We start from the raw sequence: 26,430 nt of genomic DNA, 5'->3' as shown, positions 1-26,430 counted from the left end.
AGCCCGATGTGGGACTCGATCCCACATCGGGCTCCTTGCTCAGCAGGGAGCCTGCTTCTCCCTCTGCCTCTGCCTGCCATTGCCATTCTGTCTGCCTGTGCTTGCTCTCTCCCTCTCTCTCTCTCTGATAAATAAATAAAATTTAAAAAAAAAAAAAAAGAAAGAAAAGAATTTTCATTGAAATTCAAACAGAGGGGTGCGCCTAGGCTCAACACTCAGCAGAGAGTCTGCTTGTCCCTCTCCCTCTACCCCTCCTCCTGCTCATTCTCTCTCACTCTCTCAAATAAATAAAATCTTCGTTTTTTTTTTGTTTTTTTTTTTTAAAGATTTATTTATTTATTTGACAGACAGAGATCACAAGTAGGCAGAGAGGCAGACAGAGAGATAGGAGGAAGCAGGCTCCCTGCTGAGCAGAGAGCCCGATGTGGGGCTCGATCCCAGGACCCTGGGATCATGACCTGAGCCGAAAGCAGAGGCTTTAACCCACTGAGCCACCCAGGTGCCCCTCAAATAAATAAAATCTTAAAGAAAAAAATTGATTTTTTTTCTTTAAAAAAAAAAAAAAGCTGATTCCACACCTTTTCTTATCCTATGTACTCTATTTTGAACTACTGTTATTCCTTAACATTATTTGCATACACATTATCATAATTAGTTGTCTCTCCAAAAGTTAGGATAAAGAAACTTCTGCTTCAGCTTGTTTTCCATTTAAATTTGTAAGCAGTACTGAATTTTCTGTTTTAATGTTTGGCAGTATACATTAATGATTAAAAGCAGGGGCTCTGGAACCCAAAGGCAAGTTTTAACCCCTCTCTGTCTCAGATTCCCTATCAAGTGGAAAATAATAATAGTACCTAGGTACAGAGCCTGGCACACGACACTATTCCCTATTTTGGTGCTTATTAAACATTTCGAGCAATTAAAGGTTGCTGGAGCAAGGTTGCTGGAGCAAGGTATAAGGTTAAAAAAAAATCACATGTTAAAAAACCTGTAGAAGTGAAACAACAATACAGAATGACGACTTTAATCCTAATCTCAACTAGTGTAATGAAGGTGATCTGGTGAGAGTAAGGATGGCTCAAGCACTACCTATCATCACTGCTGATAAAAGCTCAAAGCACATGAGAAATACCATCCTTATTTATAAAAACTGATATGAAATACAAGCAGATGGGGCTGGATAGCTCAGTTGGTTAAGCATCTGACTCTTTGATTTTGGCTCAAGTCATGATCCCAGGGTCATGAGTGCCAGCCCTACCTGGGCTCTGCAGCTGGGTGTGGAGCCTGCTTAAGATACTCCTTTCCCAAGGCGCCTGGATGGCTCAGATGGTTAAGTGTCTGCCTTCTGCTCAAGTCATGATCTCTGAGTCCTGGAATCAAGCCCCGAGTCGGGGTCTCTACTCAGCGAAATCTGCTTCTCCTCTGCTTGTTCTCTCTCTTTCTCTCAAATGAATAAATAAAATCTTAAAAAATAAAATTCTCTTTCCCTTTCCCCTCCTCTTGACTGACCCCCCTCCACCCCTTGCTCTCTCAAAAAGTCAACCCCCCCCAAAAAACACAAAGAATCAATAAATGTAAAAACGCAAAAATAAAAGTTAACAACAAAAAAAAGCAGAAACAATTCAAACCTCTGAACCAGTACTATTCAATATGTGGCCAATAGCTACATATGGCTACTTAAATCTAAACCAATTAGAATTGAGTAAAATAAAAAATTTAGTTCTTTAGTTGCACCTGCCACATTTCAAGCGCTCAATGGACATATGTGCCATTAGCAGTTATCTAACTGGGACAACACTGCTCTAAACATTAAGGAAATTTAGAACGAAAGAAAGGAACTATAACTGAACCTCAGGCTATATCAAATGCAAATTACTAATGCAACAGGGTGGTCCAGATCGCAAAGGGATCACTTGGATAACTTTAGTCTTGGATTGGGTCCTAATCTATGATACGCCACAAACCACCTAGAGGATCCTGAGTATGTCACTAAACCACAAGCAGCACGGTAAAATGGTTAAGAGCACGTATCTCTAGACTACTTGGGTCTGAATTCCAGTTCTTACCAGCTGTGTTAACAGTGAACAAGTTAATTCACACCTATTAACTGTTATCTTTATTTTACAACAGTACTTACCACCAAAAGAAGGTGAAGATTAAATACCTGTAAAAGCACTTAGAACAATGACTGGTATTACTAAGTGCTATAGAAATATGTGCCTAATAAAACAATCTTTCAATCTTTCAATCAAATAATCTTTCAATACTCTATTTCCTCAATTTCAAAATGGGCAAGATAAAATTTCCTCTACCTATTCCATAGGTTATAATGAATAAGGTTGCAAATTACAAGAACATGTAAGAGCACAAAAGGAAGGAGGCTGAGTACTTATTTTCTACTTTCTTTTTTTTTTTTTTTTTTTTAAAGATTTTATTTATTTATTTGGCAGACAGAGATCACAAGTAGGCAGAGAGGCAGGCACAGAGAGAGGAGGAAGCAGGCTCCCCACTGAGCAGAGAGCCCCACGCGGGGCTCGATCCCAGGACCCTGGGATCATGACCCGAGCCAACGGCAGAGGCTTTAACCCACTGAGCCACCCAGGCGCCCCTATTTTCTACTTTCTTTCAATGCTCACAATGTCCATGAAATTGCTATGCTAACAGATTTTTATGTTTACATTTTCTGTTGAAACTGGAGCATTACTCTCTAGAGTTATAAAAGGGGTAAACCTGAATAAGGTGTACCGTGCCTACTTAAGGAAAAGCCTACTATAAACTTACTCTGTTCTTAAGAGGTTAGAGATCATCTACCTCAATTGGAGCTCCTTAACAGCAACATGCAATATATTATAATAAAATCCTCCCAGCTCTCAAGCTTTTAACCATCACAGGGAGTTTCCATTGCCTAACACCCATCCCTTAAAGAAAGAGATAAATAGGCTGTCATTTTTGGAAAGTCACCTATCTTTATTTGTCGTAGACACTTTTTCGTGAGAAAAGATTAAGTTTTGTACAAATTCACAATTAACAAGTAGCATAAACAAGCTAATTTGCTCCAAATATCCTTTTACATACTGGAATCAGAAGTACAAACCAACACCAGGAATCACATTAAAAATCCATAGACCTGGGGCGCCTGGGTGGCTCAGTGGGTTAAAGCCTCTGCCTTCGGCTCAGGTCATGATCCCAGGGTCCTGGGATCGAGCCCCAAACTGGGCTCTCTGCTCAGCCGGGAGCCTGCTTCCTCCTCTCTCTGTGCCTGCCTCTCTGCCTACTTGTGATCTCTGTCTGTCAAATAAATAAATAAAATCTTTTAAAAAGTTAAAAAAAAAAAAAAAAAAAAGAATCCATAGACCCAAGGGCGCCTGGGTGTTTCAGTGGGTTAAAGCCTCTCCCTTCAGCTTGGGTCATGACCCCGGGATCCTGGGATGGAGCTAAGCACGGAGCCTGCTTCCTCCTCTCTCTCTCTCTCTCTCTCTCTGCCTGCCTCTCTGCCTACTTGTGATCTCTACCTATTAAATAAATAAAATCTTTAAAAAACATAAATCCATAGGCCCTTTTCTTATTTCCAAACATAACCTGCAGACGTTGAAATTTCAAAGGCTATTTTGAAGAAAATGCAGACCAACACCCGCTCAACTGCAATCTGTGAAAAATCATGCCACGAGACTACAATATTAGCCAGCACACGAAAACGTGTCTTCTGTTGAAATAAATGTCAAAAGCTGTCAGCTGTTAAGACTTTTTTCCCACGGCAAATTAGAAGCCAAATTTCTTCTAGAGTTTGAGGTTTCGGTGAGGTGACGGGGCTGCAAAATTAGGGAAAGCGAGACAACTAAAGAAGCAGAAAAGGTCCCTTTCTGAGTCACCAGAAAATCAAACTGCTGGCTGCTTCAACAAATATTTTTGAAAAAACAAAGTTCACCACAAGCCACGTAATTTTTGTGGTAGTGGGGAGTAAGCACATAGTGGAAGGGAAATTAAGAGAAGCAGAATCCAAGAATACGAACTGGATCGGCCCTTAAAGTTATCTGGCTCACAACCCTCCCGGAGCAGGAGTCCGGCCCCCTATCCTGAGCATGAGAAACAATGTAACTAAAATAAGGAGTAAGTGACAGTGAAGAAACGGAAGAAAATCTATCAGAAAGGTACTGGCCCGTGGACGGTCGCATAACGCTCCCCTAGGACGCTCGCCAGCCCGCCAGTCTCTTTGCCCCTTTCTCTTCCCCCGCCCAAGCTTCGGGAGCAGCGCGCAAGCGCAGCAACTAGGAGCTGCGCGTGGCGACGCGCAGGCGTAAACTGGGGAGAAACAATGAGCTTTGTTGCCGAAGCGGCAGTGGGGGGCAGGGGAAAAGGGGACCAGGGAGGAGGTGAAGAAAGTGTGGGGGGGTGGGCATGAGAAAGTGCTATCCCGGCAACCCTCGCGCGCCACCGAAGACCCGGATAGAGTGCTGCGAGATCCAAATCATAAATAATAATGACAATGAGAAAAAAAGCGACGGCCATTTCTCAAAGAAGAAAGAGTCTAAGTCGGCCCCAGCTCATCCCTCAACGCGACTAAAGGTGCAAGGAATAAAGGAAGCCATATGAGGCTTGGTGGCGAACAACCCGGGGGCCCCTCCAGGCCCCTTAACCGTTGCCGAGGTGCTGTCCCTCGACCGCTGGGGTCGCCGCACCCTTCTGGCCGCTCTGCCCGAGGGAACCCCTCACCCAGTGCACGGCAGCGGGGACGGCAGCCAACGAATCCGGTCGGCCTCCGCGGATCTCCACAGGCAGCGCCGCTCCCCCGCTCGACGCGCGCTTCGCCCGCCGCCTCCCTTCTCCAGTCCAAACAAACACCCCAGCCCGGAAGTGACTTCACTTCCGCCGTGTCGGCTCCGCCCCCTCGTTCTGGCAGCGCTGCCCTCTGAGGCCACTAGAGAGCGCGCAAGAGAACGCGGGAGCCCAAGGTTTTCTTCGTATCCCAGGCTGCACGCTTATGCCTGCGCAAATACTGGAAGTCCTGCTGCGTTCTATCTAGAGACTGGTGCCGGGCGAGCTTGTGCCCCGACACCCATCTATCCTTCAAAAAATGTTGGCATGTAGTGAGTGAGGGAGCTGGGGGTTGAAGAATACGGATCGCAACGGTATCTAAAATACATTAACACCAAACAGGAACGTCTTGATAAGGACAGCGCATTTACACACACACACACACACCAAACATGGTATATAGTGTCAAACAAACAGTGACACGCACCCAGTGACATCCAGAGACCCTGACAAAGACACATAATAGGGAAACAATAAGACATTCACAGGATATGATCTATACACTACCTGCATTCAGACACGTTCAGGCACACATTTTCTGAAGCTAGATCTGTACACACAGTCACAAATTGTGAATATTTGGTTCCCAGGCAGCCTATGGAAGCTTCTTTGTGGGTAAGAAAAGAAATATCCTGTCCAGAGATAGTATAGAAGGGTGGGACTGCAGGGTCCAGGAGCTTCCTAGTTCATGATCCTGAATGCATTGCCCCCCCACCATGCATTACTTTAATCCTTTGTCATCATTGGCAAGACTCAATATATGTATTTTACTGATAATAATCAAAGTATGGTGTATACTATGTGTAAGAAGATTTGGATGTTTGAGTATATATACACTATATTTGAAAGAGGACACACAAAAAGTCATTTCTTGCCTTTGGGGAAGGAAAATGAGAGAGTGAGATTTACCTTTTTACTCTGGTAAAATTGAATATTAAAAAGCACATAAGAGGCACCTGGCTGGGTCATTTGGTAGAGCTTGCAACTGTTGATCCTGGGGTCATGAGTTCAAGCCCCACACTGGATGTAGAGCTTACTTAAAAAAAAAACAACAAACATGCTTTTAGTATCTACTGAAACTAAGGAAAGTGGTTTTCTCCATGGGAAGGAATCTAGAAGAGGGCTACTCATCTTTAGATCCATTTCATTCATTGAAAGTCTGCTTTAAAAAAAAAAAAAATCTGCTTTAGTTAGGTTTTCCAAAGGCCCAAAGAAGTGAGAACACATTTGTTCTGCCATAGCCCCTGAGTGAACCTCTTTGGCCACATTTTCAGATCTGTAGCCTAAACTGGGAGGAAGGGTTTGGCTTTGTTGCTTGCTGAGCAAAAGTTCTTGGAGGAAGGAGATGGTGCTGTTTTACAGGTCTGCAGAGTATGATTCATCCAAGGAACCTGAAAGATTAATTATCAACCTGAGGCTGGAAAAGGCATAAACAGGAGGAGGGAGGAAAACAAAATCAAAAGGGTGTTCATATTATCTGTAGTTGACCCAGAAACTAATCATGAAAAGAGTAGAATTTGTGACTTAGGAAACTACTTGATTACATTGAAAAAATCTTTGATAAATTCTGGTGTTTGTTTTTGAGACTTATTAGAGAGCATGCACATGTGCGGGGTAAGGGCAGAGGAAGAGAATCTTCAACCAGATTCCCTACTGAGTGTGGAGCCCAACTCAGAGTTGATCCCATGACCCATGAGACAGGACCTGAGCTAAAACCAAGAGTCAGATGCCCAACTGACAGAGCCACCCAGGCGCCCCATTCCTGTTTTTTTGTTTTTGTATTTTTTTTAAAAAAGATTTTATTTATTTGTTAGAGTATGTGAGAGAGAGCAGGAGCAGGGGCAGAGGGAGAAGCAGACTCCCTGCTGAGCAGAAAGCCAAATGTGGGGCTCGAACCCAGGACCTTGGGATCATGACCTGAGCCAAAGGCAGACAGACACTTAACTGAGCAACCCAGGAGCCCCCTTGGTTTGTTTTCATCTGAACTATTCAAAGGCTTGCACTGTTTTCTCAAAGGGGTTAAGATCCCAATTTCTATGATGCCTGACGGGCTCAACTGGTAGAACATGAAACTCCTGGTCTTGGGGTTGTGAGTTCAAGCTCCACCTTAGGGACAGAACTTAAAGGAAAAAAATCGGTATATAGTTCAAATGCCATTCCCAGCTCACAGAGTTCACCATTGTGGTTGAGAAAGCTTGATGGGCCCCAGAGTACTTCCTTGGTATCCTCTGGCTATCCTTCCTTCCAAGAACCCTCTGCTCATTTGCAAAATGGAGTTCATAATGTTCATGCTATATATGAACAGTGGTGGTGGTGATGGTCTGTGAACGGAAAGTGCCGTTAGAGCAGAGGACAAACACTTCAATAGGACCATTAGAGATCCAGTTTAAAGACACTCCAAAAATCCTTGTTTGGTTCAGTGAGCAAAATGAATCCTAACTTGAGATGGAAGTTGAAGTAGGAATCAGAAGAGAGAGGATAGTATTGAAGGCCCAGGATGGTTGTGAATAAGCTCCCAGTCTAAACTACCAACTTCTTGCAGACTTTTTAATCTTTTAAGTAGGATCCTTGCCCAATGTGGGCCTTGAACTCGGGACCCTAAGATTAGGAGTCCCATGCTCTACCAACTGAGCCAGCCAGGTACCCCATTCCTGCAGACTTTTTATCAAAATGTAAAATGGGCAGATCTTCTGACTCCCAACACTCCATGTATAGGAATTTGATGTAGGGACGTGTAAGGCTTTCATAGAAACAAATAGCTGGGACACCTGGGTGGCTCAGTGGATTAAGCCTCTGCCTTTGGCTCGGTCGTGATCTCAGGGTCCTGGAATCGAGTCCCGCATTGGGCTCTCTGCTTGGCGGGGAGCCTGCTTCCTCCTGTCTGTCTCTCTGCCTGCTTGTGATCGCTGTCAAATAAATAAATAAAAATTAAAAAAAAAAACAACAAATAGCCTATCAATATAGAATTGGTCAGATTAATTATGGTGTAACAAAATAAAACATTAGTTATTTAAAAGATACATATATATCCCGGTTGCCTGGGTGGCTCAGGCCATGATTCCAGGGTCCTTGGGATCCAGTCCCACATGGGGCTCCCTCCTCACTGGGGAGTCTGCTTTTTCTTCTTCTCTTCCTCCTCAGTTCATGCGCTCTCAAATAAATAAAATCTTTAAAAAAAAAATGTATATCCTGGGTGCCTGGGTGGCTCACTGGGTTAAAGCCTCTGCCTTCAGCTCAGGTCCCGATCCCAGGGTCCTGGGATGGAGCCCTACATCAGGCTCTCGGCTCAGCAGGGAGCCTGCTTGCCTTCCTCTCTCTCTGCCTGCCTCTCTGCCTACTTGTGATCTCTGTCAAATAAGTAAATAAAAAATCTTTTTGAAAAAATGTAGGGTGCCTGGGTGGTTCAGTGGGTTAGACCGCTGCCTTCGGCTCAGGTCATGATTTCAGTGTCCTGGGATCGAGTCCCTCATTGGGCTCTCTGCTCAGCATGGAGCCTGCTTCCCCCTCTCTCAATCTGTTTCCCTCTCTGTCTACTTGTGATCTCTGTCAAATAAATAAAATCTTTAAAAAAAAGAAAAATAAAAAATGTATATCCCTTGATAGGTTTTTGTTTTTTTCCCTAAGCTGCAGGGGACACCTGGGTGGCTCAGTCAGTTGAGCATCCAACTCTTGGTTTTTGCTGGGATCATGATCTCATGGGTTGTGAAATCCATTTTGGATTGCGACACAGCCCCACATCAGGCTGCATGCTCAGCAGAGTTTGCATTCTCTCCCTCTGACCCTCCCCTCACTCTCTCTCTCTCAAAAAAATCTAAAAAAAAAAAAAAAAAAAAAAAAGCTACAAAATAGCACATATAATCTTCTAAAATTATGTAAAAATAAATGCAAATATGATTGAATCCATTATTTATAATAGCAGGCTACATTTCAAAACAGAGTAAACAGTATCTCAGATTTTTTTAAAAAGATTTTATTTATTTGACAGAGATCACAAGTAGGCAGAGAGGCAGGCAGAGAGAGACAGGAGGAAGCAGGCTCCCTGCTGAGCAAAGAGCCTGATGGGGGGCTCAATCCCAGGACCCTGAGACCATGACCTGAGCTGAAGGCAGAGGCTTAACCCACAGAGCCACCCAGGCGCCCCTTTATCTCAGATTTTGAAAGATTTTTTTTTTTTTAAGATCTTATTTGACAGATCACAAGTAGGCAGAGAGGCAGGCAGAGAGAGAGGAGGAAGCAGGCTCCCTGATGAGCAGAGAGCCCCATGTGGGGCCCGATCCCAGGACCCTGAGATCATGACCTGAGCCAAAGGCAGAAGCTTAACCCACTGAGCCACCCAGGCTTTTGCATATTTTTTAGTAGTCTAAATTCTCAATTGGAGTTATAAACAGGAAGAAAAAAATCATACCTCAAATAAAACTACCTTATATACTTCTATAGCAGTTTGGGTAATGGTCTTGTCCCTATGCTCATTTGTATCATGTGGAAGCTGGGAAGAGTATGTACCCCAGCATTACTTCATATTTAGTAAGGACCTAGTACTGTAGGGGTAAGCAGTGGTTCCTGCTCTGAATATTTACAATTCAGGTGAGGATACAAAAGCATCATGCATGGGGCGCCTGGGTGGCTCAGTGGGTTAAGCCTCTGCCTTCAGCTCAGGTCATGATTTCAGTGTCCAGGGATTAAGCCCCACATCGGGCTCTCTGCTTGGCGAGGAGCCTGCTTCCTCCTTTCTCTGTGCCTGCCTCTCTGCATACTTGTGATCTCTGTCAAATAAATAAATAAAATCTTTAGAAACAAACAAACAAAAGCATGATGCAACAAATTTTGATGTCTGCCATGTGCCAGCATGGTCCTGAACACTGATACACAAGGCAGTAATTGGCATGATCTTTTTCTAGAAAAGTTGATACCACTTCACACCCATTAGGATAGCTACTATCAAGTAAGGAAAAGTTAAAAAGTTTCGGTGAGAATGTAGAGAAACTGGAAACTTCCTGCAGTTGGTGGAAGTGTAATATGGTATAGCTGCTGTGGAAAACAGTATGGAGGTTCCTCAAAATTTTTAAAATAACATTATCATATGATCCAGCAATACAACTTCAGGGTATATGTCCAAAAGATCTGAAAGCAGGATCTGAAATACGTATTTGTCCATCCATGTTCATAGCAAGCATTACTAACAGGTAAAATGTGGAAGCAATCCATGTCTAGCAATAGATGAATGAATAAGCAAAATATGGGATATATATACAATGAAGTATTAGCCTCTAAGGAGGAAATTCTGCAATATGCTATATCATCTATGAAACTTGTGTACATTAAGTGACAAAGATACTGTAGGATTCCACTTCTGAGATAGACAAAATCATAAAAACAAATTGTAATGATGGTTTTGAGGGGCCAGGAGAAGGAGTGGGTGGAGAGTTACTGCTTAACAGGTAGTTTCAGTTTTATAAGATGAAGAGTTATGGGGATGGATAATGGTTGCAGAACAATGTGAATGCAATACCACTGAACTGTGTGCTTAAGAATGGTTAAGATGGGGACACCTGGGTGGCTCAGTGGGTTAAAGCCTCTGCCTTCAGCTCGGGTCATGATCCTTCAGCTCGCGTCCTGGAATCAAGCTCAGCATCAGGCTCTCTCCGTGATGGGGAGCCCGCTCCCCCCCCCCCCGCCCCCCTCCCCCACCTCTCTGCCTGCTTGTGATCTCTGTCAAATAAATTAAAAAAATATTTTTAGGGCGCCTGGGTGGCTCAGTGGGTTAAGCCGTTGCCTTTGGCTCAGGTCATGATCTCAGGGTCCTGGGATCGGGTCCCGCATCGGGCTCTCTGCTCAGCAGGGAGCCTGCTTCCTCCTCTCTCTCTCTGCCTACTTGTGATCTCTCTCTGTCGAATAAATAAATAAAATCTTTAAAAAAAAATTTTTTTTTTAAATGGTTAAGATGGTGAAGTGTTACGTGTATTTAACCAAAAGAATTCCAGAAACAACCAACCATCCTAAGTTAAAAGGAGGATCAAATTTGTATAAGCTGAGTAGGCAGGATGAACAGGATTTAGAGACTAAGGTGTAGATGTGTGTAGACGTAGGTAAAGGTTTTTGCAAAAGGGTGATGTGTGCCTACACATTGCAGAATACTGGAAGGGCATAGGGAATTCCTCCAGGTTGGGCCAAGCTGAGATGTGCCAGTGGGCACCTGGGTGGTTCATTCGGTTGAGTCTGACTTTGACTCAGGTCATGATCTCACAGTCCTGGGAGCCCCTGAGCTCAGTGGGGAGTCTGCCTCTCCCCCTCCTCTCCCTTTGCCCCTCCCCTGCTTGTGCTCTTGTTGTCTCTCAAATAAAATCTAAAAAAAAAAAAAAGAAAAAAAAAAAGTCAACCCCTGATGCTTGTGAGTAGCAGCCACAATCTGGAACATGAAAGGAGGTACCACTACAGCGTCACCATCACACTAATAATAAACTGCCACACCTTCCCCCACAGGCCCTCATGACACCACAAAAACTATAGAACTCACACAGTGGAGTAGTAAGAAAAATGAACTCTATATAGACTTGTGATTGGCAAGAAAACAGCCAGAATCCGATTGCTGATGCCTTTTGATGTTCACAGCCAACTTCTAAGATTTTGAAATAATCTCTACACTCAACGTGAAGCTCCAACTTAGGAAGAACCCCACTATTAAGAGATGCATGCTCTACTGACCCAGCCACCCAGGGACCTCTTAAAAGTGAAGGGGCAGAAAAAGGTCATTTAAATCTCAAGAGTCAAATAGCCAACAAGAAACCACTTCTGAGTTAACCTTGGCAGAGTTGAGCACCTAAGAATTAGTCTTGCTTTACAACAGGCAAGTGCAATGATTTAAACTTGGGTACTGTACTAATCAAAGGTGGGACATCCCTGATATTCTCGGCATATCCCATTTACATGTCTTTAGATGGCTGGTTGTTTCTGGAATACTTTTGGTTAAATACACAAAACATTCTTCATCAATGCTACCATGCATGAAGCACAAGAACATCATGGATCAGAGGTCATTAAATTAGTACTCAATGCCATTCACTCCAAGTTTACATATGTTATGGGGGGGCAAAAATGTCAATTTTTTGGTCTACTAGATCCAATATAGATTGCTTTTCCCTTTGTTTTCATATTTCCTATTGTACATCTTCACAGAGTTCTTAAATTGGCAATTATAAACCTTTTTAATCTAGAGCTTTAAGTTCACAAAAGAGCCAAGGCTAAAAATCTCAACATAAGGGGCACCTGGGTGGCTCAGCGGGTTAAAGCCTCTGCCTTCGGCTCAGGTCATGATCCCAGGATCCTGGGATCGAGCCCCACATCAGGCTCTCTGCTCCACAAGGAGCCTGCTTCTTCCTCTCTCTCTGCCTGCCTGCCTACTTGTGAACTCTGGCAAATAAATAAAATCTTAAAAAAAAAATCTGAACACGGTCATAAAAATTGTATATTACCTTCCAATAGTCCTCATCTGTACTTTGCCTAATCTCTGTAATTTAAGTTTTATCTTTTACCTAATTAACTAGTACTTTAGTTGAGCTCCACTCAGTACCAACTATAGTTTACCAAGTTAGATGTACTTGAGTGATGAGGTAGCCATTTCCATTTTCCCATTCACTTGAAACTTCAATTATAACCAAGCTGTTTCATTAGTTCCTGTTATTAAGTGATACAGTGGGAAAAGAAAGTAAACATTTAACTAGGCAAAATAGTGAATTCCTGAGACTTCATGTTTCCGCCCCAGTAACTTTCCTTAAATGTCTGATTGTGCCCAGTTCCCAGAAAATTACAAGACTTTAGTATTCTGAGCAAAAGAGAAAAGGCACACCTGGAAAAGCAATACCTACAGCTCTGAAATGGGGTATCTTCCATTGGTGGTTTTAAAAAAAGTTTTTATTTTATAAAGAGCACGAGTGGGAATGTGAGGGGGGAACTCTCCTAGGACCATGAGATCATGACATGAGCTGAAAACCAAGAGTCACTCAACTGAATTACTCTGCGCACCACCCCCCCGCTTTTTTTAATGCTTTGCACAAGCTTCAAATGGTGATTATTTTCTAGCATTTCCCCTAGTTCAAGGTTTGGAACAGTAGCCATAGCAGTAGTGTGTGTGTGTGGGGGGAGGCAAGAGTACCTGAAGTAGGCATGATTACAACCTCTAGCCAAAATACTTCTTTAGCTACAAGTAAAACTGTCATTCTAAAAAGTGTGGCTTCTAGAATTGATACCATCATCACCTGGTGACATGTTAAAAATGCAAATTATTGGGGCACCTGGGGAGCTCAGAGGGTTAAGCCTGTCTTTCGCTCAGGTCCTGATCCCAGGGTCCTGGGATGGAGCCCCACATTGGGCTCTCTGCTCCGCGGCAAGCCTGCTTCCCTCTCTGCCTACTTGTGATCTCTGTCAAATAAGATCTTTAAAAACTGCAAATTATCAAGACCCACCCAAAACCCAGCAAAGCAGAAATTCTAGTGGACCCCATCCATATTCTAACAAAGCCTTCGGGTAATTCTGATGCATGCTAACATTTGAGAACCACTAAAGAAAAAACAATTCAATAACTTGGTTTGTATACTATTGCTGACCCTAAGAATCTTGGCCTTAACCCTAACCGACTTGCATCAAAGTTAAAGCATATTTTTTAAAAGCATGAGTCTTTGAACCGTATCTCAGGCTATCATAATTTTTTAAGATTTGAGAGAATAAGAGTGAAGGAAAAAGAGCCCATGAACTGGAGACGGGCAGAGGCAGGGAACCTGATTTGGGGCTCAATCCCACGACCCTGGGTATTCTGTATTTTTTTTTTTTTTTAAGATTTTATTTATTTGTCAGAGAGAGAGCGAGAGCGAGCACAGGCAGACAGAGTGGAAGGCAGAGTCCGAGGGAGAGGGAGAAGCAGGCTCCCTGCGGAGCAAGGAGCCTGATGTGGGACTCGATCCCAGGATGCTGGGATCATGACCTGAGCCGAAGGCAGCTGCTTAACCAACTGAGCCACCCAGGCATCCTGGTATTCTGTATTTTAAGAGATCTTATTCTGGGGGTGCCCAGGAGGCTTCATCGGGTTAAATGTCCACCTCTTGATGTTGGCTCCAGTCAAGATCACAGGATTTTGAGACTGAGCCTTACATCAGATCTAATCCTGCTTCGGTCTCTCCCTGTGCCTGCCCTTCCCCCACCAGTTTGGGCTCTGTCTCTTAAAAGCCAACCAGGAGCCCTGGAAAGGGCATTTTAAGACTTTTTAAAATTTTATTTGATAGAGATCACAAGTAGACAGAGAGGAACACAGAGAGAGCAGGAAGGGAAGCAGGCTCCCTGCTGAGCAGAGAGCCGGATGCGGGGCTCCATCCCAGAACCCTGGGATCACGACCTGAGCCAAAGGCAGAGGCTTTAACCCACTGAGCCACCCAGGTGCCCCGAAAGTGCATTTTATAAGATATTCTTTTTTTTTTTTTTTTAAAGATTTTATCCTTTTTTTTAAAAGGAGAAAACCCAAGTAGGCAGAGAGGCAGGCAGAGAGAGAGAGAGGAGGAAGCAGGCTCCCCGCTGAGCAGAGAGCCTGATGTGGGGCTCGATCCCAGGACCCTGGGATCATGACCTGAGCTGAAGGCAGAGGCTTAACCCACTGAGCCACCCAGGCGCCCCCGGAAAGCGCATCTTAAACAGTAGATCAACCAACAGCTCAGAGCTGCCAGGGAATACCCAATCCTAAACACATTACCACCCAATACTTGAGCTTTCAACTATACTAAACCATCTTCTATAATGGAGACCAATAAGAGCATAGAGAGCTGCTTCTAGCCATAATGCAAATTATCTTAAATAACCTACACACACTGGATCAAACACTTTACTATTTTTTTAAAAGATTTTATTTATTTATTTGACAGAGAGAGATCACAAGTAGGCAGAGAGGCAGGCAGAGAGGAGGAAACAGGCTCCCTGCTGAGCAGAGAGCCCGATGCGGGACTCGATCCCAGGACCCTGAGATCATGACCTGAGCCGAAGGCAGCGGCCTAACCCACTGAGCCACCCAGGCGCCCACACTTTACTATTTTTTTAAAAAGATTTTATTTTTTAGGGGCACCTGGGTGACTCAGTCATTAAGCATCTGCCTTCAGCTCAGGTCATGATCCCAGAGTCTGGGATCGAGCCCCGTACCGGGCTCCCTGAGCCTGCTTCTCCCTCTCCAGCTCCCCTGTGCTTTGTGTTCCCCCTCTTGATCTCTCATAAATTATTTTTAAGATTATACATTCAACTTGGGTCTCAAAGTCACAATCCCAAGATTTGGTTTATGTTTCACACTGACTGAGCCAGCCAGGCACCCCATGAATCATGAATGTTCTGGTTTTTAAAAAATTGTTCTACTGGGGCGCCTGGGTGGCTCAGTGGGTTAAGCCGCTGCCTTCGGCTCAGGTCATGGTCTCAGGGTCCTGGGATCGAGTCCCGCATCAGGCTCTCCGCTTGGCAGGGAGCCTGCTTCCCTCTCTCTCTCTCTTTCTGCCTGCCTCTCCATCTACTTGTGATTTTTCTCTGTCAAATAAATAAAATCTTAAAAAAAATAAAATTGTTCTACTACAGTGTACCTGCAGATTTCCACTACATTGGCCTTTTTATAAGATTATTTGAGAGAGTTTGAGAGTAGGGGAGAAGGAGAGTGAATCCCAACCATACTCCACGATAAGTGCAACGCAAATGCTCACGGCCCTTTGATCACACCAGAGCCTAAACCAAGAGCCAGATGCTTAATTTACTGCACCACCCAGGTGCCTCCACCACCAGCCTGTTTTTGTTACAATATTACTCAGGGTAATATCACTGAAAACCCACTGTGAATAAAGCTAGGCAAAAAATAATGGATTTTCCCCCTATAACTCTTAATACCTACCATTAACACTTAACGGTGTATTTTGTGTTCCATATCACTGGGGGAGGAAAGCTATCCCCTTAAAAGGAAATCAGAGAACAGATATAACCTTAAAAATTTCCTCAAAATTGTATTTAGACTCTACAGAAGTTAGTGCACTGTGACCAGAAATTCACATTCCTCATCAGTAAATTTTCAAATTAACCCTTTACAGTATAGTCAATTCAAGCTTTTTTCGGAGTCACACTCAAATCTCAAATATACCAGCAATAGGTTTAAAAAAATAATACATACTCAAGGTGTTTTTAAAGGTTTCCTCACAGAGGATCAACCTAAGATTAAACTAAAGGCTAAAATGATAGTGGTAAAAATGTTCAACTTTATACCAGGTTTACGTGAAAACATTCCTATGAAAAAAAGTTTGCCATAATATGGAAAATACTAATAGCTTACTTATGAAAATTTTTGCTTTCTAAATGTGATTAAATGAAGATATTGAACTTTTTCTTCTATAGCTTGGTAGAGCCAACAAAGTCGGGCCTATGAAAAAATGCTATCATTGACAGGAAACAATTAGGGATTCCAATGCATACTTGACACTTCATGTTGCTTGCTGTTAGTTAACAGTTGGAATAAACAAAAGTGGGTAATTAGTAAAGGCCAAAATTAAACTGCAGAAATAAACTGGCGAGGATTTTTTGTGCATGTCACATTAAAAAGTTAACTGCCTTTCAGAGATACACCACAAAATTCTGATATATCCCTTAAACACATTCAGACCTAAGAGTTCCAAGGAGAATTCTTATTAAGTTCTTCTATTTTTTAACATTAAAAATTTGTTTTTGACAATAGGTAAACCCCTTACACCAAGAAACCAAAAAAATTTTGAAAAGCTGGTAGAACTAATTCTTGATACTCCACGTTATTTCCAACTTTATTGGTTGATACTTAAGACAGGTTTAAACATGAGCTTTTGCCATTTCTTCACTCTTATCATTTTAACCTTCAAAGGTTTTTAAAGACCACGAATAGCCCCATTTTTATGTAACAGGAACAAGAAATCCACCAGCACCAAAAACTTTAAAACTCAGATCTTTAGTAGCAGTCTTTAGAACACTCTAGATTAAAAATGTAATAATTTGTTAAAGCATGCAAAGAAGTGTAACAGTGAATAAAAACCACAACTGACAAAAATATTGGTTAACATTCCAAACATGTATAACCAATGAACATGGCCTAAGTTTTTTTTTATTGGTATTCACTTCAGAAACTTGAATCCACAGATATAAGCAGTATATTACCAGAAAGTTACAAGTAAACACAGATTATACATGCAAATTTCTGTTCACAAAGGTCACATGTGCAGGTATGTGAATTAGAAGCGTGCGTCTAGATTATGGCCAAACTGTTTTAAAATGCAGAAATGTAAAATTACATTTTGAAATATGAAGAGATGGTCTACACACTTCAAAAATCAAATGTTGCTTATACCAGATGTATGACAGCTACAGGATTCAAGTGACAAGCAATAAGATCTCAAGAAATTAATACTGCTCAAAGAGAACGGGAGTATTTTTTACATTTCACTGAAAATACATTGACTACTAGAATACGAAATCTAGCAGGAACTTAGGGGAAAAAATTACAAAAATCTAAAGCCAATTACTTAGTATTTCTTATTACCTAAACAACAACATGACATTAAAAGAAAACTGCACCTGCTTTTTAATTGCCAATCTCATATCATGAAGATCTCCAAATAAAAAGCAACCAAAAAGCTTCAAACTTCAAATGAAAGGCTCAGATTAAAATGTGGAATGTTTCAGATGAAAGTAATAAAAATACAATTGGTTTTGTTCTTTATTGAATGGAATCAAAAGTTTTGACATTTCTTTGAAGCCTGGAACTAAATTTCATTTCTCTGAATGATTCTACATCTTTTTTTCTTAGTGGTGCAAGTTGTCTTAAGTAGCTTACATACGAGTCAGTCTCTACAAAGTACTTCGGTCTTTTACCATTCTGATAAAACAAAAACAATTCTTCATTAACTTAACCGTGTATGTATTTTTGCTCTAACACTTAACACATGAACAGACATCTATTATTTTTCCACTAAAACAAAAGAGTACAATAGTTTTCTTCTAACTATCAGTATTGTATTTAAAAAAGGTTAACATTAAAAACAAAGAACCATTATTTTCTTTGAAATTGTTAAGCTTCTTGCACATTTTAAGCTTCCTTCTTCTGCCTGCGTTCTTCTGCCAATTTATTCAGAAATTTCTGAAAAGAAAAAAAAATTTACAAGGATTAAGTCACCTAAGAAAACCTAAAAGGATGAACTTCAAAATAAAATACTCTACCCAACTTTTTGAATTTCATTGTAATTTAACTGTAACATTATCAGTTATTTTAAAGATTTGGTATTCTTGTTAAGTCAGTGTACAAAACTAAACTAGATTATAGTACATAAAAACGTGGAAAAAATAGTAAAATGTGGAAAAAAGATTATTCCAATTTACAGTTAACATTAACTTAGAGATAAGAAAACAAAAATCATACTTGCACAGAAGAACTGCCACTATTCCAAGAACATACAGTAGTTAAAATAACATGCATTTATTCAAATAGTGTGCCTTCCATTAAAGTGGGGAAACATTTTCTTAAAGGTGGTAAATATTTTCTTTGTGGGCTATTCTTTATTTCAACTACTCAATTCTTTTACAGCAATAAAGCCAGCCATACCAATTCTTAAATGAATGACTGTGGGTATATTCCACAACCCCCCAAAACCCCACCTTATCTACAAAAGCGGTGACCCCTGTATTGCACCTGTAATTTCTAGAGTTCTTAGGCATATTAAGACATTAATAAGTAACCCTCCCTGCCAAATGTAAAATACCCATTTTTTCTTTACTTCCGGGTAGAATTGCTCAACTCTATAGTTACTTCCAACTGATGAGAGGGTTAAAAGCCATTGGAAAAAACACTCAGGAAAGTATCAAGTCATTTATCATTAACAAAATATTATATTGCATAATAAATTTTAGTGAAGTCGACAGTTTCTTTAAAATAGAATAACAGAGGGCGCCTGGGTGGCTCAGTTGGTTAAGCAATTGCCTTCAGCTCAGGTCATGATCCTGGTGTCCCAGGATCGAGTCCCGCATCAGGCTCTCAACTCCAGTGGGGGAGTCTGCTTCTCCCTCTGACCTCTCCCCTCTCATGCTCTAATAAATAAATAAAATCTTAAAAAAAAAATTAAAACAAAACAAAACAACAAACCACAGAATTATAAAGTCACCTCCAATAAACAAATGAAAATTAGAATAGCTAGGAAATATTAGAAAGCATAGCACTTATCAAGTATCAGGCACCGAGACAACTTTTTATTTCAACAATGCTCTATGTTATACACAACTTCTGCTACTAATGCAATTAAACCAGCATTCTTTTTTCATATGCTAAATATAAGACACAGGTAGCAAAGAATACCTTCATTTCAAACTAGTGCACAGCCAAGAAATGGCATTATTTCCTAAATTCAAGGCCACCCCTTGCCCCCCTCCAAAATCAAGGCTATCTTTATCCATATAAATCAACACACAGAACATGTATCGTAACGGAATACTCCAGTAGCTCTCTACTACCAAGCAGTGCAAAAATCAGGTTATTCGTACTTACGGAGTTAAAAGCCTTTCAAAGGTGTTTTTTTTTTTTTTAAATTTATTTATTTGATAGACAGAGATCACAAGTAGGCAGAGAGGCAGGCAGAGAGAGAGAGGAGGAAGCAGGCTCCCCGCAGAGCAGAGAGCCCGATGTGGGGCTTGATCCCAGGACCCTGGGATCATGACCTGAGCCGAAGGCAGAGGCTTTAACCCACTGAGCCACCCAGGCGCCCCATCAAAGTTTTTTCCCTATTACCTGCTTTAATACTCAGTCCTTAAAGCAATCACTAAAAATACCAAATTTCAGAATATCGAAATAGGAATTTGTTATGCTTCATTAATGTTTTATTTTTTAATCCATTTATTATAGAATATCATTATTATCAAATAATTTAACAACAATGTAAAAATCATTAAGTATGAAGGGACATGGCACATCATAAAAGTTGAAAAAGCTTTTATTATTCCACTTGGCATTCAGGCCTCCAGAATCTTCCAAATTAGAGAAATTACAGTCTAATACTCACTTGGGAAGAAGTAACTTTAGTTATAAGAGAATCTGTAACAGCTAAAAAATTATTCAATAATTTAATTAGAATGTACTATAGAAAAAGGCTCAATAGATGTTCCTAGAATTCATTAGACTGCTCAAGGCCCATCAACCAAGAAATAAAAGTGTCATCTCTAGGATAAAGCATTGTGATTGGTCTACAGAAGGTACCATACACATTTTACTTTGTGTAACTTTATATGATTTTTAAAAAAATATTTTATTTATTTATTTGACAGACAGAGATCACAAGTAGGCAGAGAGGCAGGCAGAGAGAGAGGAAGGGAAGCAGGCGCCCTGCTGAGCAGAGAGCCCTGAGGGGCTGGATCCCACATCTGAGCTGAAGGCATAGGCTTTAACCCACTAAGCCACCCAGGCGCTCCTATACTATTTGTTTTTATAAAAGAACTCTACTCTTTTAGATTCAGTCTTACCTTTAATTTCTGATAATGAGGAAGGCTGCTGCAATGAGTATTCTTTGCAACTTCTTCATTTGTATAAAAGAGTGAACACAGCTTACAGTAAAACCCTGTTTTAGGTATCACATAGTCTATACCTAGAACACAAACATACATTCTTACAAATTTAGTAAATCAGAAGTTTTAATTAGTGTTCTCAAATCTTTTTTCCATCATTATTTGAATGAGGTATTTGTGAGAAGTCCATTATAGCCTAAGCTAAAACAAAACAAAAACCATAGTATCATTAGTTAATTGTACTTAATTGATGTTTAAGGTCCACCTAACTGTACTCTTAAAAAAAGGCAGAAATATAAAAAAGATAAAGAAAAAGCAATGTGAAATTCTTAGAAACCTTTATGCGGAGAAAGAACATATTGTGAAATGGTAACAAAAGATAACACAAAATGAGGAGAGTTGGTTAAGTGGAGAAGAATATATCGATTAAGATTTACAAATCATTCTGCAGAGAAATAAATTTAAAATGGTATCAAAGTTTATGTAAGACTAATTTAAAAATTATTTAGTAATAAACTTGGAAGGGGTGAGAAGGGAAGAACAAAGCCTTATATCTCACCAACAGGAACATTGGGCTGATATGGTCCAATTCTATACTCATCTGGAATTGTATAGTCCTCCTTGTTTTCATCACTTTGGCCATCTGCATTTTCACTTGTATCTTTGTTGGGATCATCAGCATTCTCAGCAGATTCAGCGCCTGGTTCTGTATTTTCCTCATTTTTAATTCCATTTTCCAACGCTGCTTCATTTTCTTGATCAAGTTCCTCGATCTTGTCCACCTTAATTTCAACCAAACCATCATCATTTTTGTCACCAGATTTAAATGCCATGCCCGATTTACGAAGTTTCTGAAGTTCCGAATCTTCCTCATCACCAACCTCATCTAGAGTGACAAAACCTTCCATACTCCCTGGGAAACGACGCTGTTAAGAAAGACAAATTTACTCTGCAACAATTATCCTGCAGCATCCCTTCCATTTGCTTTACTTGAAGGGAAAGGGATAGCGTCTTTGTCCTTAGTCATTCTTTCAAAATACTGACTTGTTCCTTTCTCCCCCAAAATCACTGTTGTTTTCTTTTTCTTTTTTTTTTTTTTAATATTTTATTTATTTATTTGAGAGAGAGACAGTGAGAGAGAGCATGAGCGAGGAGAAGGTCAGAGAGAGAAGCAGACTCCCCATGGAGCTGGGAGCCTGATGCGGGACTCGATCCCAGGAATCCAGGATCATGACCTGAGCCGAAGGCAGTCGTCCAACCAACTGAGCCACCCAGGCGTCCCTCACTGTTGTTTTCTAAAACAACTTTGTTTTAAAACTATATAATTAGGGACGCCTGTTGGCTCAGTTGGTTAAGCAGCTGCCTTCGGCTCAGGTCATGATCCCAGCGTCCTGGGATCGAGTCCCACATCGGGCTCCTTGCTCAGCAGGGAGCCTGCTTCTCCCTCTGCCTCTGCCTGCCATTCTGTCTGCCTGTGCTCACTCTCTCCTTCTCTCTCTCTGATGAATAAATAAAATCTTAAAAAAAAAAAAAAAACAAAAACTATATAATTAAAAGCTTGCCTCACATGAAGAGCAGAAAATAAATGAGGTAAGGACATTATATTCTATACTTCTTAAAACTATTAGGCTGCAAGGGACTATATCAAAATGTGCTTTGATAAAAGTAGTTCAATGTTATCCTTTGGAAGACAGTATCTTAGGATACAACTGTTATTTAGAGGACATTAAGTCTTGAAAGTGGTTAAAAAAGGAAAAAAAGGGGCGCCTGGGTGGCTCAGTGGGTTAAGCCGCTGCCTTCGGCTCAGGTCATGATCTCAGGGTCCTGGGATCGAGTCCCGCATCGGGCTCTCTGCTCGGCAGGGAGTCTGCTTCCCTCTCTCTCTCTCTGTCTGCCTGCCTCTCCATCTACTTGTGATCTCTCTCTGTCAAATAAATAAATAAAATTTAAAAAAAAAAAAGGAAAAAAAAAAATCAAGCTCTGGAGCATGACTGCCTATCTTTAAATTCTGGCTGCCACTTACAAGCAGTATGACCAAGGACAATTTATTGAACTTCTCTATGCCTAAATTTTCTCATTCAAAAACCAGGTTAATAAAGGTATTTTATCTGCTGCTTATAGTTACTCTGAGGATTAAGTTTATTAGCATACACAAAGAGCTGAGAAAAATTTATAGCATGTAATAAGTATCAGCTCTTAAGAGTGCAAACATAATGTTCTGGGGCACCTGCATGGCTCAGTGGGTTAAGTCCTCCCGCTCAGGTCCTGGGATTAAGCCCCACACTGGGCTCTCTGCTCATTGGGAGCCTGCTTCCCCTCTCTCTCTGCCTACTGCTCTGCCTACTTGTGATCTCTGTCAAATTTAAAAAAAAAAAAAAAAAAAAAAAAAAAAGAGTGCAAACATATTACTCAACAATCATCCACTTCAGCCAGAAACTAAGTTATGTGACTAGGCACCTGAGTGACTCAGTAGCTTAAATGTCGGCTTTTTGCTCGGGTCACCAAAGGCCACAATCCCAGGGTCCTCAGGTCCAATCCTGTGTCAGGCTTCCTGGTCATCAGGAAGCAGAAAGATTCACCCTCTCATTCTGCCCCTCTCCCCTGCTCCTGCTGGCTTGCTCTCTTTCAAATAAATAAAATCTTTAAAAAACGCAACAACAAAAAAAAGCAAAACAATGTTATGTGACCAAACCAACAAAATCTGCCTTCCAATGGCTTAATGTTGCTTACAAGGAACCAATGGACCAGGAAAGGACCTCACTGAAAGAACCATTTAATATAAGAGGCTTCAAAGGCATTTTAGTGCTCTAATCCTTAATGCAGATAATCAGTAGATCATGGTCTTTTGTTTTACTATTCTTTATGTTTTGTATATATTTTTATATTTGTATTCACCTTATATGCTTATCAGTGACGTGTGTTCTAAGCAAAATGTCTTAAAAGTTACTGTATTATCTGATCAAGCTTATGTTTCTCAAATACGAGAATTCTTCAAGCTGAACAAAATAAGATCTTATTTTTAAGTAATCTCTATGCCCAACCTGGGGCCTGAACCCACAACCCCAAGATCAAGAGTTGCATGCTCCACTAAGCCAGCCAGATGCCCCAAGTTTAACAGTTTTTAAGTGAATGGCAAATGTTTTACTATCTTGGGCCAATTAACTTATTATAAACTCCTGTCCCATCTTTTAAAAAATAAGCTGTACTAAAAGGCTGCTTACCAGTACTTACATGCTACAATACACAAACATATGTAGATTTAGGACTTCCTCCTACCTGACTAAAAACTTCCTTCTGTTAGTCGACACTTTTTAACAACTACTATAAAAAGTCTTACTTAACCTATTTATTGCAGAGTTTACTTTTAAATATTTATTCTATAAATGGTTCATACCTGATTTTTTCTAATATAAGTGACTAATTCCCTTTAAGCTGATGCTGCTAATGTAAATAATAAGAAACATTTATCTGATCTAGTTTTCTGTCAACACAGGTCAACATACAATCTTCCTTTACCTTTTTCAGCTTTTTCTTTGCAGCTGCTGAAGCGCTGGCATTTCCATCTTTTTTCACAGCTTTGTCCGAAGGTTCCTTTTTCCCATCAGAAGCGACATCACCTAAATTAGCAAGATCTGTCTCATCTCCCACCGAACTGCCACTTTCTAGCAGTGCTGCTGCTTCTTCTTCATCCACGAGTAGCTCATCTTCAGATTCAAGAAGCATGTTAGGCTCTTGCTCGGCTTGGTCATCCTTTGTGTCTTTTTCACCATCTTCACCTGATTTCTCTTCTTGTTCTTTACCTTCAGTTGTACTTTCAGTCTTCTGGGAACCATCAATCTTGGATTTCTTATCGCTTGGAGATTCTTTGCCATCTGGAGAATAAGATCTTTTCCTGAAATCAAAAGGATACCCCCCTCAATTAATTCTCCTGAGTTGGAAAACAGAAGTTTAATATACCAGTGTATATACACACATAAAATGAAATTACCGAGACTTATCTTTTTTCAGTAAGTCAATGCCTCTGTTGGGAATCTAAAAGATAAAATTTTTTATCAGTTAAATAAATGTATTAAAATACATTCATTGCAGATTATATAATTACCCAATTAACTAACAGTTAAGGAACATCCTTCATATCATCAGCTAAGCTTATTCAATCCCAGTGACCATACCTAAGAATGTAAGCTGCCCCAAGTAAGCAATTCATTACAATCAACATTTTGACAGAGCATAGAGCAGTGGAAAATAAATATTTTGGTAGAACTCAAGTTCAAATAAATCTTAAATAGATAAAACCAATGAAGGCATTTTTACCATAACACCATTAAAAAAACAACAAACTTCTACTGAAGAACACCAAGGGAAAAAACAATGTTATCTTTAAATAACCAAATCCTGTATTCTTAGCAAATCCTGTATTCTTAGCATGCTGTGCTTTAAATATGTGAAACAAGCTTCATAAGGATGACAAATTCAGTACTACATACCCTCAGTACCAATTTTTTATATTTTTCAGACAAGTCAACTTTCACACATCTCCCCTGAAACCAAAGCGCCTTTTTCAAACAGTGGTCGACCATTGCCATTGCATCTTCTCTGGTCTCCATCTCAATAAAGGCCTTAAACAAAAAAAGGAAAAGGGAAAAAAAAAAGAAGCAATCAGCTTATAAGAGAGATCAATGGTACAGTCCCAAAACCTCCAAATAGCCCATCAACTCAGGAAGTTAAAAAAATTTTTTTTTTACAGTTTACTCAATGGAATCACATATAAAGTGGAAAGCAACACTGTAATGTAATACCAATGGGGCAAGAAAGAAACAGTACACCTACACACAGGGAGATTTTTCTAGATGCACACTTGGAAGCAAAGTGTTACCATGTTTACTTTTCCACTTTATAGCTTCTCAGTATTTACTGTTTTATACACTGAGAATCCACTATGACTTAAAAAAAAATCACCATTTATTAAGCAAAGAAAAATTAAAATTTATAAGATAATTATTCTCCCTTTATTAAAAGTGAGGATACAGAAATAAACCTTAGAGTACTAATTATCTTAAAATTTTTTTTTTTAAAAGATTTTATTTATTTGTCAGAGAGAGAGAGGGAGAGAGTGAGCACAGGCAGATGGAATGGCAGCAGAGGCAGAGGGAGAAGCAGGCTCCCCGCTGAGCAAGGAGCCCGATGTGGGACTCGATCCCAGGACGCTGGGATCATGACCTGAGCAGAAGGCAGCTGCTTAACCAACTGAGCCACCCAGGCGTCCCTATCTTAAAATTTTTTAAAAAAGTTATTTAGGGGACCACTTGGGTGGCTCAGTGGGTTAAGCCTCTGCCTTTGGCTCAGGTCATGATCTCAGGGTCCTGGGATTCCCCGCACTGTGCTCCCTGCTCAATGGGGAGCCTGCTTCCCCTCTCTTTCTGCCTGCCTCTCTGCCTACTTGTAATCTCTGTCAAATAAATAAAAAAATCTTTAAAAAGTTATTTAAATTCAATTAACATAGAGTATATTATTAGTTCAGAGATAAAGTTCAGTGATTTTTCAGTTGCATGTAACACTTAGTGCTCATTACATCTCGTGCCCTCCTTAATGCCCATTACCCTGTTACCCCTACCCTCTCATCAGCAACCCTCAGTTTGTTTCCTATAGTTAAAAGTCCCTTATGGTGTGTCTCTCTCTCTGATACTGTCTTATTTCCCCTTCCCTCTCCCCATGATCCTCCTTAAAAGCTTCTATGTTTGGGATTACCTGACTTTTCATCCTCATCAGTATGTAATTTTTTATTTTTCCATAAGGCTCAGCAAGCTTGAGAACTGCACTGTCAGAATAGCCAGAATGAGGTAAATTGCTGAGATGTATCACACGTCCAAGCTCTTGCTTTTGATCAAACTTCTGGTCTGGCTTCCCCTCAGGTTTCTAAATAATAAACAAACAAACAGGCAAGTCAAATGTGGTAGGTATCCTATAATTTTTTGTTAATAGTTAAGGTAATTCTAGTTACTAGCAACAACTTAAAGTAGCTAAAGTTAATAAATATTAAAATGATGTATT

At 40.6% G+C, this 26,430-nt stretch overlaps 2 protein-coding genes across 9 annotated transcripts in view; both read right to left on the bottom strand.

Annotated features, from left to right (window-relative positions):
* Positions 1–4,855, bottom strand: part of PAIP2 (poly(A) binding protein interacting protein 2) — a 31,466-nt gene extending 26,611 nt beyond the window's left edge. The window contains exon 1 of the mRNA XM_059417690.1: positions 4,711–4,855. The gene's annotated coding sequence lies outside the window, so the exon portion shown is untranslated. The remainder of the gene's footprint in view (positions 1–4,710) is intronic.
* Positions 4,856–15,796: 10,941 nt separating this feature from the next.
* Positions 15,797–26,430, bottom strand: part of MATR3 (matrin 3) — a 49,137-nt gene continuing 38,503 nt past the window's right edge. For 7 of the 8 annotated variants that reach the window (XM_059417678.1, XM_059417686.1, XM_059417681.1 and 4 more), the window contains 7 exons: positions 26,128–26,295; positions 24,867–24,998; positions 24,368–24,411; positions 23,896–24,271; positions 20,939–21,305; positions 20,338–20,459; positions 15,797–17,971 (listed from right to left, as the gene is read on the bottom strand). In XM_059417678.1, the coding sequence (XP_059273661.1) occupies positions 17,921–17,971; positions 20,338–20,459; positions 20,939–21,305; positions 23,896–24,271; positions 24,368–24,411; positions 24,867–24,998; positions 26,128–26,295 (1,260 nt within the window). In that variant the 3' untranslated portion in view covers positions 15,797–17,920. The remainder of the gene's footprint in view (positions 17,972–20,337; positions 20,460–20,938; positions 21,306–23,895; positions 24,272–24,367; positions 24,412–24,866; positions 24,999–26,127; positions 26,296–26,430) is intronic. The other variant, XM_059417684.1, reaches the window with a different exon arrangement.

The sequence above is a fragment of the Mustela nigripes genome, chromosome 12 (genome assembly GCF_022355385.1).
Source record: "Mustela nigripes isolate SB6536 chromosome 12, MUSNIG.SB6536, whole genome shotgun sequence".
NCBI classification, from domain to species: domain Eukaryota; kingdom Metazoa; phylum Chordata; class Mammalia; order Carnivora; family Mustelidae; genus Mustela; species Mustela nigripes.
The sequence above is the reverse complement of the archived record's forward strand: the minus strand, read 5'-3'. Positions and strand labels throughout refer to the sequence as shown.